Source organism: Neolamprologus brichardi, chromosome 23 (genome assembly GCF_056152115.1).
Source record: "Neolamprologus brichardi isolate AB-2024 chromosome 23, ASM5615211v1, whole genome shotgun sequence".
Taxonomy (NCBI): domain Eukaryota; kingdom Metazoa; phylum Chordata; class Actinopteri; order Cichliformes; family Cichlidae; genus Neolamprologus; species Neolamprologus brichardi.
This window is the reverse complement of record NC_142125.1, coordinates 20,473,562-20,488,201: the sequence shown is the minus strand read 5'-3', so window position 1 is coordinate 20,488,201 and position 14,640 is coordinate 20,473,562. Positions and strand designations below refer to the sequence as shown.

General features: G+C 40.2%; 1 protein-coding gene across 2 annotated transcripts in view; it reads left to right on the top strand.

Annotated features, from left to right (window-relative positions):
• Window positions 1–5,177: 5,177 nt before the first annotated feature.
• stk11ip (serine/threonine kinase 11 interacting protein) overlaps window positions 5,178–14,640 on the top strand; it is a 35,433-nt gene continuing 25,970 nt past the window's right edge. For both annotated transcript variants that reach the window (XM_006800270.2, XM_035911814.2), the window contains exons 1-16: window positions 5,178–5,340; window positions 5,638–5,705; window positions 8,123–8,325; window positions 8,416–8,490; window positions 8,605–8,700; window positions 8,786–8,893; window positions 8,980–9,051; window positions 9,154–9,283; window positions 9,581–9,684; window positions 11,572–11,661; window positions 11,965–12,006; window positions 12,246–12,416; window positions 12,505–12,586; window positions 12,829–13,338; window positions 13,492–13,709; window positions 13,810–13,920. In XM_006800270.2, the coding sequence (XP_006800333.2) occupies window positions 5,639–5,705; window positions 8,123–8,325; window positions 8,416–8,490; window positions 8,605–8,700; window positions 8,786–8,893; window positions 8,980–9,051; window positions 9,154–9,283; window positions 9,581–9,684; window positions 11,572–11,661; window positions 11,965–12,006; window positions 12,246–12,416; window positions 12,505–12,586; window positions 12,829–13,338; window positions 13,492–13,709; window positions 13,810–13,920 (2,079 nt within the window). In that variant the 5' untranslated portion in view covers window positions 5,178–5,340; window position 5,638. The remainder of the gene's footprint in view (window positions 5,341–5,637; window positions 5,706–8,122; window positions 8,326–8,415; window positions 8,491–8,604; window positions 8,701–8,785; window positions 8,894–8,979; window positions 9,052–9,153; window positions 9,284–9,580; window positions 9,685–11,571; window positions 11,662–11,964; window positions 12,007–12,245; window positions 12,417–12,504; window positions 12,587–12,828; window positions 13,339–13,491; window positions 13,710–13,809; window positions 13,921–14,640) is intronic.

Sequence of the window (14,640 nt, the reverse complement as noted above, 5' to 3'; positions counted from 1 at the left end):
GGCAATCACAAGTGTGGGGGGTGTGGGGGGGAGAGAAGGAGCAGAAATGTGCACGCGAACAGGTGAAGCCGGGGGGCTGGGAGGTCTGCTGGGTCCTACACATTCCCAGGTTTGCTCTCGGGGCCAAAGAAAACTTTTGTTCATTAGGGGGAAAATAGGAAGATTGTGGAATTTCCTTCACAGGGAAGAGCAGTTGTGACACTTTCTCATTATATTTCTCGATGGCGTGTTTTATTGGAAAGATCCCGTCTAACCCAAATTATAGGAAAGAAGAACTTAACTGATGCCACGCGGGGAAACAAATGTCATCATCATCATCATCATTATCTTTAAATGACCTGCACTGCTGCTCCCCAGCTGAACCAGCTGGGGATCAGACCTTTTTATGGCCATATCAAGGCAAAATTAACCTCCTATAGGCGATTACTGGCGAACTATTCCCAAATGAAAAACAGTTTGGTTTTTTTGTTTTGTTTTTTTTTTACCAAAAGCGATGTGAGGCTTGAAGTTGAGCTCAAAAAAGAGAGAAAAAAAGACAACTTGCATATTCAAAGACTACTTTACATTAGCCTGTTTGTTTCAATCAGCACCTTCTCCCCTCAACTCCCAAGAATGTATAAACAAACAAACAAACAAACAAACAAACAAACAAACAGGACTATGTGCAGAGTATTCCTTACATGGAAAGACCTCCCCACAGTGGCTGACATGTCAATTGACACTCAATTAAAATTTGCCAGCTGCTACCAGCCTTTATACCTGTGTACAGTGATGCTACTGTGTGTGTTACACAGCAGTGTTTCCTATTGATTGGCGAGGCCAAGCCTTGAGGTGTCGCGCTCGCCCGCTAAATAAGCGCCATATTAACCCCGTCCAGTGCACCAGACTAATAGGTGTTTATTCAAGGGCCCAGAAATAGAAACGGCATGTGTAACCTTACTCCGCAGATATAAATGCAGATTATTTTGTTTTGTGGGTACCCACTGATTTCATGCTATTTAGCCCCATTCAAGATCGGCATCCCTGGCTCACCTTGGAGGTATAGGGAGGGAGAAAGGGCACATTTGAAGCTGCTTTATATCTCGGGGGTGTGAGTTAGGGGGATGCCCAAAAGGCTGTTTGCACATAGAACCTCATATGTCATTTTACAAAAACCATGGATGGAAAAACAGTGGGGAGAAAGCCGGTAATGTGTCTGGGATGGTCACCAGCTTATAGGCCTAACACGCCACAGTATCTGCCCCTGTGTGCAAAGTGATCCCCACCAAGGTCAGTTACTTAAATTCCTCCCCATGGAATTATTAAAAAAACACAAACTCTGGATAAATTCTACATTTATAGAGAAAAATATGGGATCACTGATGTGCTATGTGCTTCAGTCTGTATACAGAGGGAGTTCTTTATGTAAGAGGTCATCCCGGAAATGGATACAATCACTCCAGGGGGCACTTGAATAATAAATAAATAATAGTTATACAGCAAAACATTATTATTCGAATACATGGAAAAATAATAGGTAAGTAAGGAACAGGTAAATAATAGGTAAGACTGTTCTAGGCCAATAATAGGTAAGTAAATACTAGATAAGAAAGTACTAGGTAAGTAATACGTAGGTAAATAATATGCCAGCAGTAGCTAAGTAAGTAATAGGTAAGTACGCAATAGGCAAACGAGTTTAAAAATGTTTCTAATAGAATTTGCAAACAATATAAAGAAATTAAATGATTAGACCTGATAAACAACTGGCTAGAATTATGGCCAAAACATTAGAAAAGTCTAACTAAACTCTCACATAAGCCAAAAAGAAAAAAAAATATTAATTGATGACTAGATTTAGTCAAATCATGAATAAACTGCTTAAAGATAATCTGAACAGAGTTGCAGATAAAAATAGTACATGAATTACTGAAAGAGTAAGCCAGTAAATATAGCTGAACAGTTCAAACTGTTAGCAGAATTTTTGTTTGAGAAAACAGTAATCTGGAAGTAGTTCAGATCACATTGAGATCAGATCAACATGAGAGATGTTGCTGATGACAAGGCTCTTGAATCTATCGGTGAGGTCATTGCCAATATATTAGATAAGAAATGTATATGCTTTAACAGCACTTAAAGCACATAAATACCTAATTAACCTCTTAAGCCCCAAGCCTAACTGATCTCCTGCCTTTTGCCCCCGTATCAGGGGGCGTTGGGGCTTAAGAGGTTAAAAGTAAAAATTCCTCATTTGAATAAGCAATAGTTCCATCTATCTTGAAAAGAATCTCTCATTGTTGATGAATTATTCAAACTCCTATCTAGCCAGTAGAGAGATGAATCACTATCTTACCGATTAATATGATGTATTTCGTTAATTTTACACTGCTAGGCCTCACTGCAAGCCTGTTACTTCACAGTCATCTCTAATTTCAAAATACATTGTCATTTAAAACAAATAAGAATAAAACCGAGTTTACTAAGGTTATTGGACTCTCCTGGCATCTTATCAGTGAAAACAAGTCCATTTTTTACACTTTGACAATGAATGAGTGCACTGTTTAATGTCTGGCTTTGATTACTGACTTAAATACGGTTTCCCTTTACTTGGATTACTGATTGGATAAGTAAAAGCAATGAGCAGGGAGTTAGGAAAATAATATATCATCCTGTTAGTGGGGTTAGTGGGAGTTACCAAGGTCACACGAACAGCAGATACGCAGCTGGATTATGACTTCATATTGTAATAAACTGTCAAAACTAGTAGACATGCATGCATGGGTAACCTCTTCCTCCCAGTTGAAGGTGTTCCACTTCATACATTATGTAAAGGTTCAAAGGTTTGCTGATGCTGACCTCTAGTAGCACTATGACTAAACTGCATGTGGAATGTATTGTACTTCATTTCTGCTGTATGAAATTGAGAAGGGTTACCACCTGGAGGTTTGAAAACATGTTTGATAACATCAGTGTCACTGAATCACGGCCATGAGGCTTTCATTTATTCTCTGCGGTACAGGTTTTTTTTTATTTGGCCAAAGTAAAATTATTAGCATTTGTGCAAATCTCACTTTGGATTCTATTTTTTTTAGGTGAAAAGAAAAATGTAAAATTAAATAAATAAAACTTTGGGACTAAGGGGTTAACTGAATATGCACTCAGGTCTCTTAAGCGGGTGAAACGCGCAGCATCTTACAGAATGGAAATGTTTACCAAATTACAGAGCATAAATCCTTACATGGAAATGTTCGCTTCACAAGTCCCAAATGGAAAAATGCTTGTGTGTTTGTGTGTGTGTGTGTTTGTGTGTGTGTGTGTGTGTGTGTGTGTGCGTGAGAGTATGTTTGTTTGCTGCCTAGCAACAAGTGATGCATGTGCAAATTAGGAAAGTTCCTGCTTTATTTGCTCATGCAAATCATTGTAAAGTATCTGTTATGAAGCCAAAAGTGTTACCCAATAAAACAAAAGGGCTGCTGAAAACTGCTTTCCTGGTTTAGATCAGTTAAGTGTACAGAGGTTAAAGCTTGTCACCTGGTTACATGCTGATGTAATCACTGTACATGGACGTGATTGTCTTGTAAACCTTCACAGTATTCTTGATTATATTCAGATTTATATTCTTCTTTCTATTATAGTACCTGCTAAAATCACCACAAATTCAATTCAGTTTAATCTGGTCTGCTTCGATATGAGTAGATGTTGTGCATCTGTGCAGTGCAAGCTCAAATGATGCCTCTTGGAAACCCATCGAACTCTGTTTTTTATTGGTTGCCATGGCTGGAATCTGATTGGACCAACACCTGCCAGCAGCTGTAAAACCACAGCTACCACAGGGTCTGTGTCTTATTATATGGGCTTTTAAAGGGAAGAAGCCAGAAAAAGTCTTTAGTGCATGACCTTTGAAGGGTCCATGTAAGATTTGCAACACTTCGGCCTGACTTCATCTTAACTTTATGTATACATTTTTTTAAATTTTATTTGCTTTTGGTTTTCAAGCACAAAGTTAAAACACATATAGTGTATACAGCTACTTACGCACAGATGCTTATTTTCTATGGTTTTGACATCTGAAAGTTGCAGTTTTGCAGTTTTGTATTTATTTCTATTTAATACAGACCATTATATGGAATCTAGCCTCTTTGCTGCAAGTGCTCCACCCAGTGGCCACAGACGTTTAAATTTCAACTATACATCATGTCCAGAAATGTTTTAGCACATGACAGAATTTTTTATTGATGAAAAAGCAGAAAATCTCTTTTTAAAAAAAGTTCGTATGCATTTCTACATGTCTGTTTCTATTTTTGTGCCTTTTAAGTAGAACGAAAAGAACTGCTTTTATAGGCTTGCTCTGTCTTAATCGTTCTTTCAATATTTTTTGGCCATAGTTTACATCTTATATATGTACAAAAATATGTATTTTTGAATTATTGTAAGATCATAACAGAGCTATTATACTTTTGTATTTTCTTAAATCAGTTTTGTTTTTGTTTCTGTTTTCTTGTTTTTAAAATTCAGATTCAGTCAGTTTCCTGATCGGGTTGGCTCATTTTAGTTTAGTTTTTATTGTTTAAAAATTTTTTTTTCTTTTATTAATTTCAGTCAATACTATATAGAGGACATATGCTGAAGTCAAGATTCAGGAAAATCTGCATAAGTATTAAAATAAAAAAGCACCACTTTTTGATGCCAGTATAAGTCTTGCAGACATAAGTATCAGGTCATCAAAGCCTCATCAGGCAAGCTGTAATATCAAACTTTACCAAGCTGACAAAGAGGAAAACAAATGACATTTCTTTTCTCTAAATAGATTTTTAAAGTTTTAGTAAATTTTCACATTTTACAAAAATCATCTCAGTTAATTTTTATTATTTTTAAGGGCCACTTTTTATTTTTATTTCAGTTAACAACAATTTTTGCACATCTAGTTTTAGTTTATGTTTGTTTAATTTTAGTATAATAACCTTGAACTGAACGTTTGACCTTTTGACTGTATGCGGTGACATTTATATTCATCTTTAATGTGTGCCTTTATTCAAACTGTGAGGATTTTTACTATTATTATGAATAATAATAATATTAAGAATAAGAAGAAGCAGAAAGAAGAAGAACCATTTTAAAAAAGAAGAAACTTTATTATTAATGGGCGCGTAAGAGTCATACTTTTTGGTATAACGAGGCTACCGTACACGCTTTCAGTTCCGTCAAGTGACGGAGGTAAAAAATGTCAACATCACTCTGCGCTTGATTGCCACAATAACAAATGAGCACCATAACTTGGCGTTTCTTTGTGCGCCAAAATTAATATGATCTACTATAAGTAACACCTTAATGTTAGCAATCCGGCTGTCGGCTGTCATTGCACAGGTATGTCGTTTTGCTTACTTATCGGGATACTTTAGCCGAGCTAACTGCTAGCAATAGCAGAGTTTTGAATGCCTATGTCAGTTAGCGTGTCTCTAAAGCTTTGAACGCTAACTACAATAACACGGAAAAAGTGTTTATTAGCCCGAGGCTGTGGTATAGTTGTCTGTAGTCGTCTTTTGTTTTTATCAAATCCGCTGAAACAACAGCACGAAACGTACTGAACGCATGCAAGACAAGTTTTTCTGTTTTTAATTTCCGTGAGTTGTGTCCTCAGGACTCTTTCTTGAATTCTTACAGGATGGCTGCACCTCAGACGGGCCACTCTCCTCTCGTACATAGCTTGGCCACGCTTCTCCGAAATAACGGTATGTGCCAGTGTGACACTGTTCCCTTTACGTACAAGATCCGTCCAAAAACAGCAGCATGACACAGAATCATAAGGGGGTTTACTCATGTTGACAGGTTCAGGGCCATCCAGGTTCGCTCAGCCCCCCCAATCTGATTGCGCTTTAAACTATTTCAACAGACGATGTATGAGATAATAACTGAGCCAGCCTAATCCCCTATTCATTAATAATGTAGGGGTTTTACAGTCTGTTTACAGATAATGTTTTCCTTTTAATTTGTCTGAGGAGTTATTTGAAAGGGGGTGTTATATTATTGAGAGAAATCAACCATCCATCTATTGTCTTCCACTTATCTGATGCTGGGTCACATTCACAGCAGCCATACTTCTGAGTCCCTCCTGGGGGGTCCAGAGGCGTTCCCAGTTCCTCTGGATCTACCCTGGGGTGTCCTCCCAGTTGGGCGTGCCTGAAAAACCTCTAAAGGGAGGCGTCTAAACAAACAAAAAAAAACAGCCTTTTAACCAGATGCCTGGAGCAACTCAGCTGGCAAGAGCAGCAGCTCTGCTCTGAGAGTCCTCTAGATCAGGGATGTCAAACTCCTTTTACATCACAGTCCACATATAGATCGTTTTAACCTCAAGTGGGACGGACCTGTGAAGCTCCCCTTTTTCTTAATTTAAAGTTGAACTACAGATTTAACCATGCACGACAGAGAAATGCTGTTGTTTTAAATGAAATAAATCTGTCAATGAGCACTGTATGCTTAAATTGTAAGAAATAAATGTGTAAAGTTTCAGAACAAGATTTAGTTGCTCATCGCTGAGACTGTCCTGTAATTGTAAAACAAAGTTTTCGTTAATTTATAGAAAATAGGAAATCATTTTCTGTGCTTTTCATTTTCTGTGATTTTCAGTAAAAATGGCATCAAGGTAATTTTTACTGTGGGCCCGCTGTAAAAAGAAGTTCCTGGAGCAGATAGTGCTAAATTTAAACAATCTTTTCTGTCATTTAAATGTTTATCTATTAGTTAATTTCTGAATGTCCATGTGGGAGGTTTTTATCAGTAGAACAAAAACTTATAAACTTATGAAAAAATTTATAAAAAGTCCAAAATTTATGCCCTCATTTTTCGAAACTGTCCAGTGGAACCTCTGTTGCAACGATTCTGTGCCCCGGGCCTTAAGTCATTACCTCACCTCTAAGGCACAGTCCAGGTAAAGGGTGTATTCACTGCCTTACTCTTTTGGTTGTTACTCAGAAGTCATGACCACAGGTGAAGGTTGTGGACGTAGATGGATCAGTAAATTGAAACTGTCTTCACCACAACGGCCTGGTTCAACAGCCGGGTTTCTGCTGACGCCGCGCTAAACCGTCCATCAAGCTTCCCAACACTCGTGAATGAGATCCCATGATATTTGAACTCACTCGCCTTGAGGCTGCCTCTCTTTCCCAACCCAAAGAGAGCATTGCACTGTTTTCCCAGCAGTGAACCGCTTCCTCAGACTCAGAGTCGCTGGCTCCCATCTCAGCGGTTTCATGCTCGGTTGCAAACTGCTCCAGTGCATGCTGATGGTCATGCACTGATGAAGCCAACAGAACCACATCATCACCAAACAGCAGGGATGCTATTCTGAGGTTCCTCCTGTCCACAGAACTCTCCAATATGAACTAAATACATGAATGAGAGTGGTGTTAATAGTTCACTGATAATGATTCATTTTCAGAAATGCAAATGATTTAGCTGACATCAGACCACTAACAACAGTATAATAGTTTGTTTATGATTTTTTGTGTGTCTAACACACTCTCAGCTATTTGCCAAGTTTGTGATCACTAAAGCCTTTTTTCCACTGGCACCTACTCTGCACAGTTTCTGCATTTTTCAGTTACAAGTACCATCTCAATGTGGGTGGGGTCGTTACAGCAAGGCTGCCCAAACATCCGAAGACCTCAGTAGTATGCGCCACAAACACAACACAGCAAGTGAAGGTTTTGGTGGGAGGCGTGTGTAAACACTTCCCTTGTTACCAGGATTCAAAAATGGCAGGTTTGATTACTGGGAAGGAGTCGCACTCGTGTCTCTTTCAGTGTAGTCGCTGCCTGGCCGATTAGCGGCATGCCGTCCATTGACGTCACATTTTTGGCTCAGATTGGCTCGCTTAGAACCGGGGCCAAAGTGATACTAAAAAGTATGTGGTACCAGCTACTACCACCTAATGGAAAACCTTAAAAACTGAGTCGCGCTGAGTAGAAGTTGGTGAAAAAGAGGCATAGCTACCTAAATTACTGAGCTCCACTGACATCCAACAACAATAATATTTAGGTGGATGCGTCCAAATCTGTAGCACTGCATTGGAGCTACTCATTCATTCTGTAGCTGACTAACTTAATCTGGCTGATTACTTTAAGCATGAAAGCTCGCTTTCACCCTTCAGGTGACGTGGTGCTGGACGGCAGCAGCACGCTGACCCTGCCTGCTGCCACCTTGCAGCAGCTCACAAGGCTGTTTGAGCAGTACTTGCTATCCCGAAGCCAGCAACACGGTTTCCTCGCACTGCCCTCCCACCCAGCTGACACCGCTTCGCTGCTGCAGCTGCAGTTCCTGTTTGACATCCTGCAGAAGACCGTTTCCCTCAAGGTTGGTTTTAACCCAGAACTTGGTTCTTTCACATTGAGTCCCAAAAAGTTGGCCCTGCCAACTCATTTCTGACTCGCTGTGTGTTTGCAGCTCATCAACCCGCTGGGTGTGAGGCTCGAGTCTGTGTTAAAAATTTTCCCTTTCAAGTCTCTGAAGTGTTTGGAGGTAATGTGTGAATACTTCCTACTTTCACTTCTTGTTGTTTACGGTGCTTTTTTTTTTTTGAAGTACACAGGTCTTTTACATTATAACTCGTCTCTGCTTGTTCTTCCTCACCAGCTGAAGAGAATCCCCCCTCACTGTCTCGAGGGCCTCAGAGGAATTTACTCCCAGCTGGAGGTTTTCACCTGCTCAAAGAGCCTCACTTCCTTGGAGGTACTCCCAGCCGGTAGCATGAGCAGGTTTCTGGGAATGTGAGAGGACCAAAAAGCTCAGTGCTTGATATGATGTGCATTTTTAGGAGCTGCTCTCTCTGTGTGGAGGTGATCTGAGCTCAGCACTACCGTGGCTTGAACTTCACACCCTGAACTTCAGCTACAACTCCATAGTTTGCCTTGATCAGTCACTGGTGAGACAAGCAAATACACAAATGTGTCATTACTGATTCATAAGCACAAGGTTTCTATCCAACTTCAACTTCTTCAAATCTTACAGAGTTTACTGAATGTCCTGAAATCTTTGGATCTAAGCCATAACAAGATTCAGGAGTGTGCTGAATTCCTAAAGGTTGGATTGCTATCAGCATTTGGTTACATAGAATCTAAGCTTTATTTATTTATTCTGCAATTTACAGTAATCTTGTTTTACTTTATTTTCGCTTTCGCCCAGGCTCTGACTGAACTGGAACACTTGAACCTGGGCTACAACTGCCTGCAGAGGGCGCCAACGCTCGGTCTGAGTGCTAGGGCCAAGCTGGTCACACTCATCCTCAGGAACAACGAACTGGAAACCATCAACGGTAGGGACAACTGTTATCAGTCGCAGGCTTCCCGTACTCTTCTTAAAGCCCAATTTACCTTCTCAGCAAAGAGACCAAATAGTGAGGAAGCAGCGTGAAGATATACAAACTTTATTGCCACTGTTTTGTAAGATAGTTTTCTTCATCACACAGAGACATTTTTAATAAGGGAAAAGAACATGAGAATTTAATTAAATAACTTAATGTTTGGTCATTTTTTTCCTTTAAAACCAGTGCTCTTGAACTTGTGCATGAGTTTGAATTCACTTGCATCATTGGCATCTCTCATCAAAACAGGCGTGGAACAGTTGTCTTCTCTCCAGCATTTAGACCTGGCCTACAACATCCTGCTGGAGCATTCCCAGCTGGCTCCTCTCTCCCTGCTGCACTGCCTCAACACAGTAAAGATGCACACATGCACACATTTATCCTCAGTTGGTCAAATTTACATGACACTTTGTTACTGCTCCCAGTGAGGTCAAGCAATTAGGGCTCATTGTTTTTAAATCTGCTTGTTAGCAGGTTTCTTCAACCATTTCTGGATGGATTTGCATGAAAACGTTACAAAAGTGGGGCTGGGCTAAACTGTTGGAATTGATCAGGATCCAGTATTTGTTTTTGTTTTTGTTTTTTTTGAAAGAGTCTGTAACATTGCGATACAGAGGAAGCATTTTACCTCACATCTCTAGAAAATACTAATGAGGTTGACTTTGAGGTCCCCCAGCTGCCTGAGCTTATAGCAGCATAACTAAACAATGGTTTAAAGGTGCAATAGCCATTTTCTGAGTTTATGTTATAGAAAAATAAAGTTGTACTCATCAATATACACAGATTAGTGTGTAATTACATCTTCCAACAAATTGATGTGTTCTTATAAACTTAGACTTAACCCATTAAAAATGCACAGGCGCCGGCACTAGTTTGTGCCACAAACATCTTGAATACGATGGACTTCACTGTTCTGCCTAATCATATTTTATCTACGTGGTTAGAGACTGGCCACATACATCCCAAAGAAGGAGAGAACTTGTAGCCATTCACATGCTGTTCAGGCAAATTTAAATTTGTATATGCACCTTCAGACTCTAGATATGAAGGTTCATACTTTGTGTTTTATCATCTAAGAAGGGGTCCCCTCCACTGACAAACTGAAAACAGGAAGGAAGGAGGCAACACCACCAGAATCTTAATAGAATATCATCCTCTTCTCCCTCACCTCAAGCCCCTGCAGAACTGAAGTCAGGGCCCTAACACACAAAAACCTGCTTATTTATTCCAGATATTGTCACAGTTACTTAATGGCAACAGATTAGATGCAAAATCCCCTCATTTCCGTACAGCTGATGAAAGCTGGATGAACAATGACAGCTGGTTATAAGCTAATGTTATGCCAGCTAATGTTAGGCTTTATCCCTGTGACAAACAGTTTGATTATATTCCCACATTGTATGGCAGTTTATTCACTAAGCATCAGAGTCCAGCAGTGTTGCATCCTAATCAACAAAAGTTTCACTAACAGCAGCTAACAAAGGCTAACCGAAGCTAACAGCAGCAAAAACACTGACAGAAACGTTCAGGATATCTTGAACAACTCACCTCAGTATCGCGCTAATCAAATAGAAGTAAACTTCATTGACTCATCGACTTGTATCAGACTCTTTTCACAAAGACTTACAGCCTCTTCCGCAGTAAATAGGCATGTACATATATTGACAGCTGAGGTAAAGTGTGGACTGACAGTCTTTACGATTTGATATCCCTGTGTTGGTCCTACATCATCATCATAACAATAGTGGTCCAGGATTAACGTCGCAGCTGACCAGTGGCATCTGAGCACTTAGCTAACATTAGCCAGGAAGTTAGCTAATGCTAATAAAAGAGTTGAAATGCTTACCATTTGATCCAGAAGAAAGTTTTAAAACAAAGGCATTTTTCCTCACATTGCAAAGCTATGACAACAAAACAATGTGATTACTTGGTTGCAATGTTGATCCTGGACCAGCATTATTAAGATGATGTACAAACAACACCAACACGGGGATATCAGATACACAGTTTGTGCCATAGCAGCCATCATAGATAGAATTATACACTTGAATTGGGAGGGGTAAGAAAACGGAATTCAGTTAACTTCAATCAGCAGTCTACTGACATCTAGTGCTGAGGTTTTACACAAAAAACTTTAAAGTCATGTAATCTAGCCTAATATTTTATGCCTCCTGGTCTCAAAGTGGGAGGTTTTTTTCCCATAGGAGAGTAGCTAACAATGCAAAACTGTCTTTTTTCAGTTGAATCTGGAAGGAAACCCACTGTACTTCCAGAAGACCCACCGCACCTCCACAGTCAGACACCTCTCGCCAAAAGCTGCCAACACCAGAGTGAGTGATAAGAATTGTAACTGAATGTATTATGCATATATATACTTTAAAAGTTTACCTTACATTTCCAAAGAAGGATGGAAATGTGGTGTGAAAGTATTGTTTTTAAGTTCTAGTAGCCTCTGGGTCATCTGTTCTACAAGAAAAGTCTCAATTTGTCACAAAGTGCAGCTTTGCTATTCACACAAAGGTTTGAGCTGCAGTGTGTTTCTGTGTGAGTGGCTGCTCTGCAGAAGCTTCCCAGAATTGCCTTTCTTGTTTTCACCCAAAATTTCAGGCATTCCCTTTTTTCTTTCTTTATAGCTCAAACTTGATGGCACCCTACTGTCCTCATCCGAAATATCAGTGAGTCTCACTCTTAACATCACTTAATCATCTCACAGTTTAAAAGCTTGATACTAAAGCAGATTCTCTTCAGAGTGACTCAAAAATTCATGCGGTGTAAATTGTTGCTACTTGCTACATTTATTTACTTTGTAGCAAGGTATAATCTACATTTATTTGCACTGTATTTGGAAAAGAAAATGTGGAATTAATACTTAAAATCATTTGTTGTAGTAAAGTTGGAGTACTCTTCTTTGCAGGTTCTGCCAAAACCAGGGCAGCTGATGGTCCAGGTGCAGACTTTGCCTTCAGGTTACACCATGCCCGCAGAACGCAGTTACCAGGAAGCATCTAGTGGGGTGGGGGAGCTGAGTGACAGCCTGTCCGTCGGTGAAGCGGTTGTCTCAAACCTTCGCAGAAGGAAAAATAGGGTGGGAGTGATGCTCTTTTGGGTGTTGATATGCTTTTGTTAGTGCTTTTCTCTGATGTTTACTGAAAAATTGTCAATTTTTGTTTCAGAGTAAGGTGAAAGTGCGGAGGGCCAGTATATCCGAACCCAGTGATACTGATTATGAGTCCAGACCCTTGTCCTCCACACAGGGTTTGTTGTCATAACATGTTTGCCGTCTAAAGTTTCAACATAAAGGCAAAAATTATGATTCACCTTGTACTGTAGTAATGGAGTATGCTCTTGTTAAATATTGCTAAAGTATCAAATAACAACCTTAGGATATGCTCAACTAAGAAAAGTCATGCAAAGTCCAAGACTAAAAGTATAGAGGTGGATACAAGCATGAATGTTTTTTTGTTTTGTTTTTTTTGCTGTTTTTTTTCCTCTTCTAGGCATCGTCCTTCAGCACCAGCAGGAGATTGAACGCATGTCCAGCTTCAGGGAACAACTCGGAGAAGACTGGCTAAGATATGAACACCATCTAGATGGAGCTTCACCCTTAACGCTCACCACCACTGTTAACCAGCAAACCTCTTGCTCTCAAACCCTCTCCAACGGCCTCACCACCACCACCACCATCACTACTACCACTACATCTATCCCACAGCAGCAGCCATTGCCGCCGTCTTCCCACAAGGTCCCGGAAGTCCTCCCACCACCTATTCTTTCCTCTGAACCTAGAAATGAGGCCTCTGACGTGGATGCAGACCTGGAAATGGAGTCCACCTTGCAAGGTGGTCAGACCCCTCAGCTGACAGAGTCCACCTTGGATAGCAGCATGGTAGATGGACTGGTGATGAGCCAGGGAGTAGTGAGTTCACCTCAGCCAAGTCCAGAGAGCCACAGGTCTGCTAGAGCAGCGAGTGGGGAGACCAATCATGAAGAAGAAGAGGATTTAGGAGGTAGGGAGGTTGAAAATTGAGAAACATTTTAAATAGTATCTAACTCATTATGTTCTCGACTTAACATAATGCAGTTATTCTGAAGGATAATCAGCACAAAACTCCTCCAGTTATGATCTGTTTTCTCTGACTACTACTTTTTTTTTCTCTTAGTGGACCTTTGTCACCCTCTGCTTGTTGGTGTCTTATCTGACAAAGAGGAGGGGCTTGGTGAAGGTCAGGGGCAGAGGAAGGGAAGAAGGGAGGTGTTCTTGTGCATCAAAAAGGGCTTAGTGCTTGAGATGGACATGCAATGTGGCCAGGAGAGATGCCGTCTGGAGCTGGATAGCCTGGCTAAGGTGGAAACAACTGAGGCTGCGTGGACCCAAGGGGTATGTAAGGAGATTCTTCATCATCTCTAACATCTTTACGTCTATAAAGGAAAATATAATGTTTTTATCAACTTGATAAATGACTTTGACTATCTTTCAGGATTTAGAAAATCAGTTTCCAGCTGTAGAACTTTACTTTGACTACATCAGCAAGGACAAACGGAGGAGACGCTACGTCCTGTTAGATGATGACCCTCAGCAAGCACTGCAGGTTAGCTGAAGAACTCTCACACATTTAAATTCATGCACACAAACCTCTGTTGCCAGGAGTGGTGGTTTGTGCTGTCAGATGGAGCAAACAATTTTCCCACACATCAATGCGGATGACGTGCAAGGTGCGTACAGTGAAGCAATGTAAGAATAAGAACACCCACCCACTGACTTCTTGGACACACTGCAGTTGTCTGGGCATGTTCACAGGCTGTCCTCTGCTCAGTCCATGTTACCTTTGTGTACCTGACGACAATCAACAGCAGTACAATCTAAAACCTGTGTCAGATGAAATGTTAAAAGCAGAAAGCTGTTCAGTTAATATGTAATGTATGTTTAAATACACACATAACTGAATTAAGTGTAAAACCAAACGAGCACCTTGAGGTTCTACTTAAGGAAAGAACTAAGAATGACTGCTAGTTTCAGAAGTTTGTCAAATGTAGTAGTTTATAGAAACCCATTCTAATATTATCTTGAGTTCTCCTATCCTGTTAAGACATTTTATATAAATACTTCAGTTTTTAGCTTGCAGTCGCCTGTCAGAGAGAAAAGCAAAGAGAATGCTTGTATATCTCATGGGCTGCCGGCAGAAATGTATTATTACCACCTTTCTCTCCTCCAGAATTATTTCTTATTATTTATTTTGCCGATCAGGCTCTGACTGACATATTGTCTAATAATAAGGTGCAGCCTGTTGTGGAGCACCACACAAACTTAA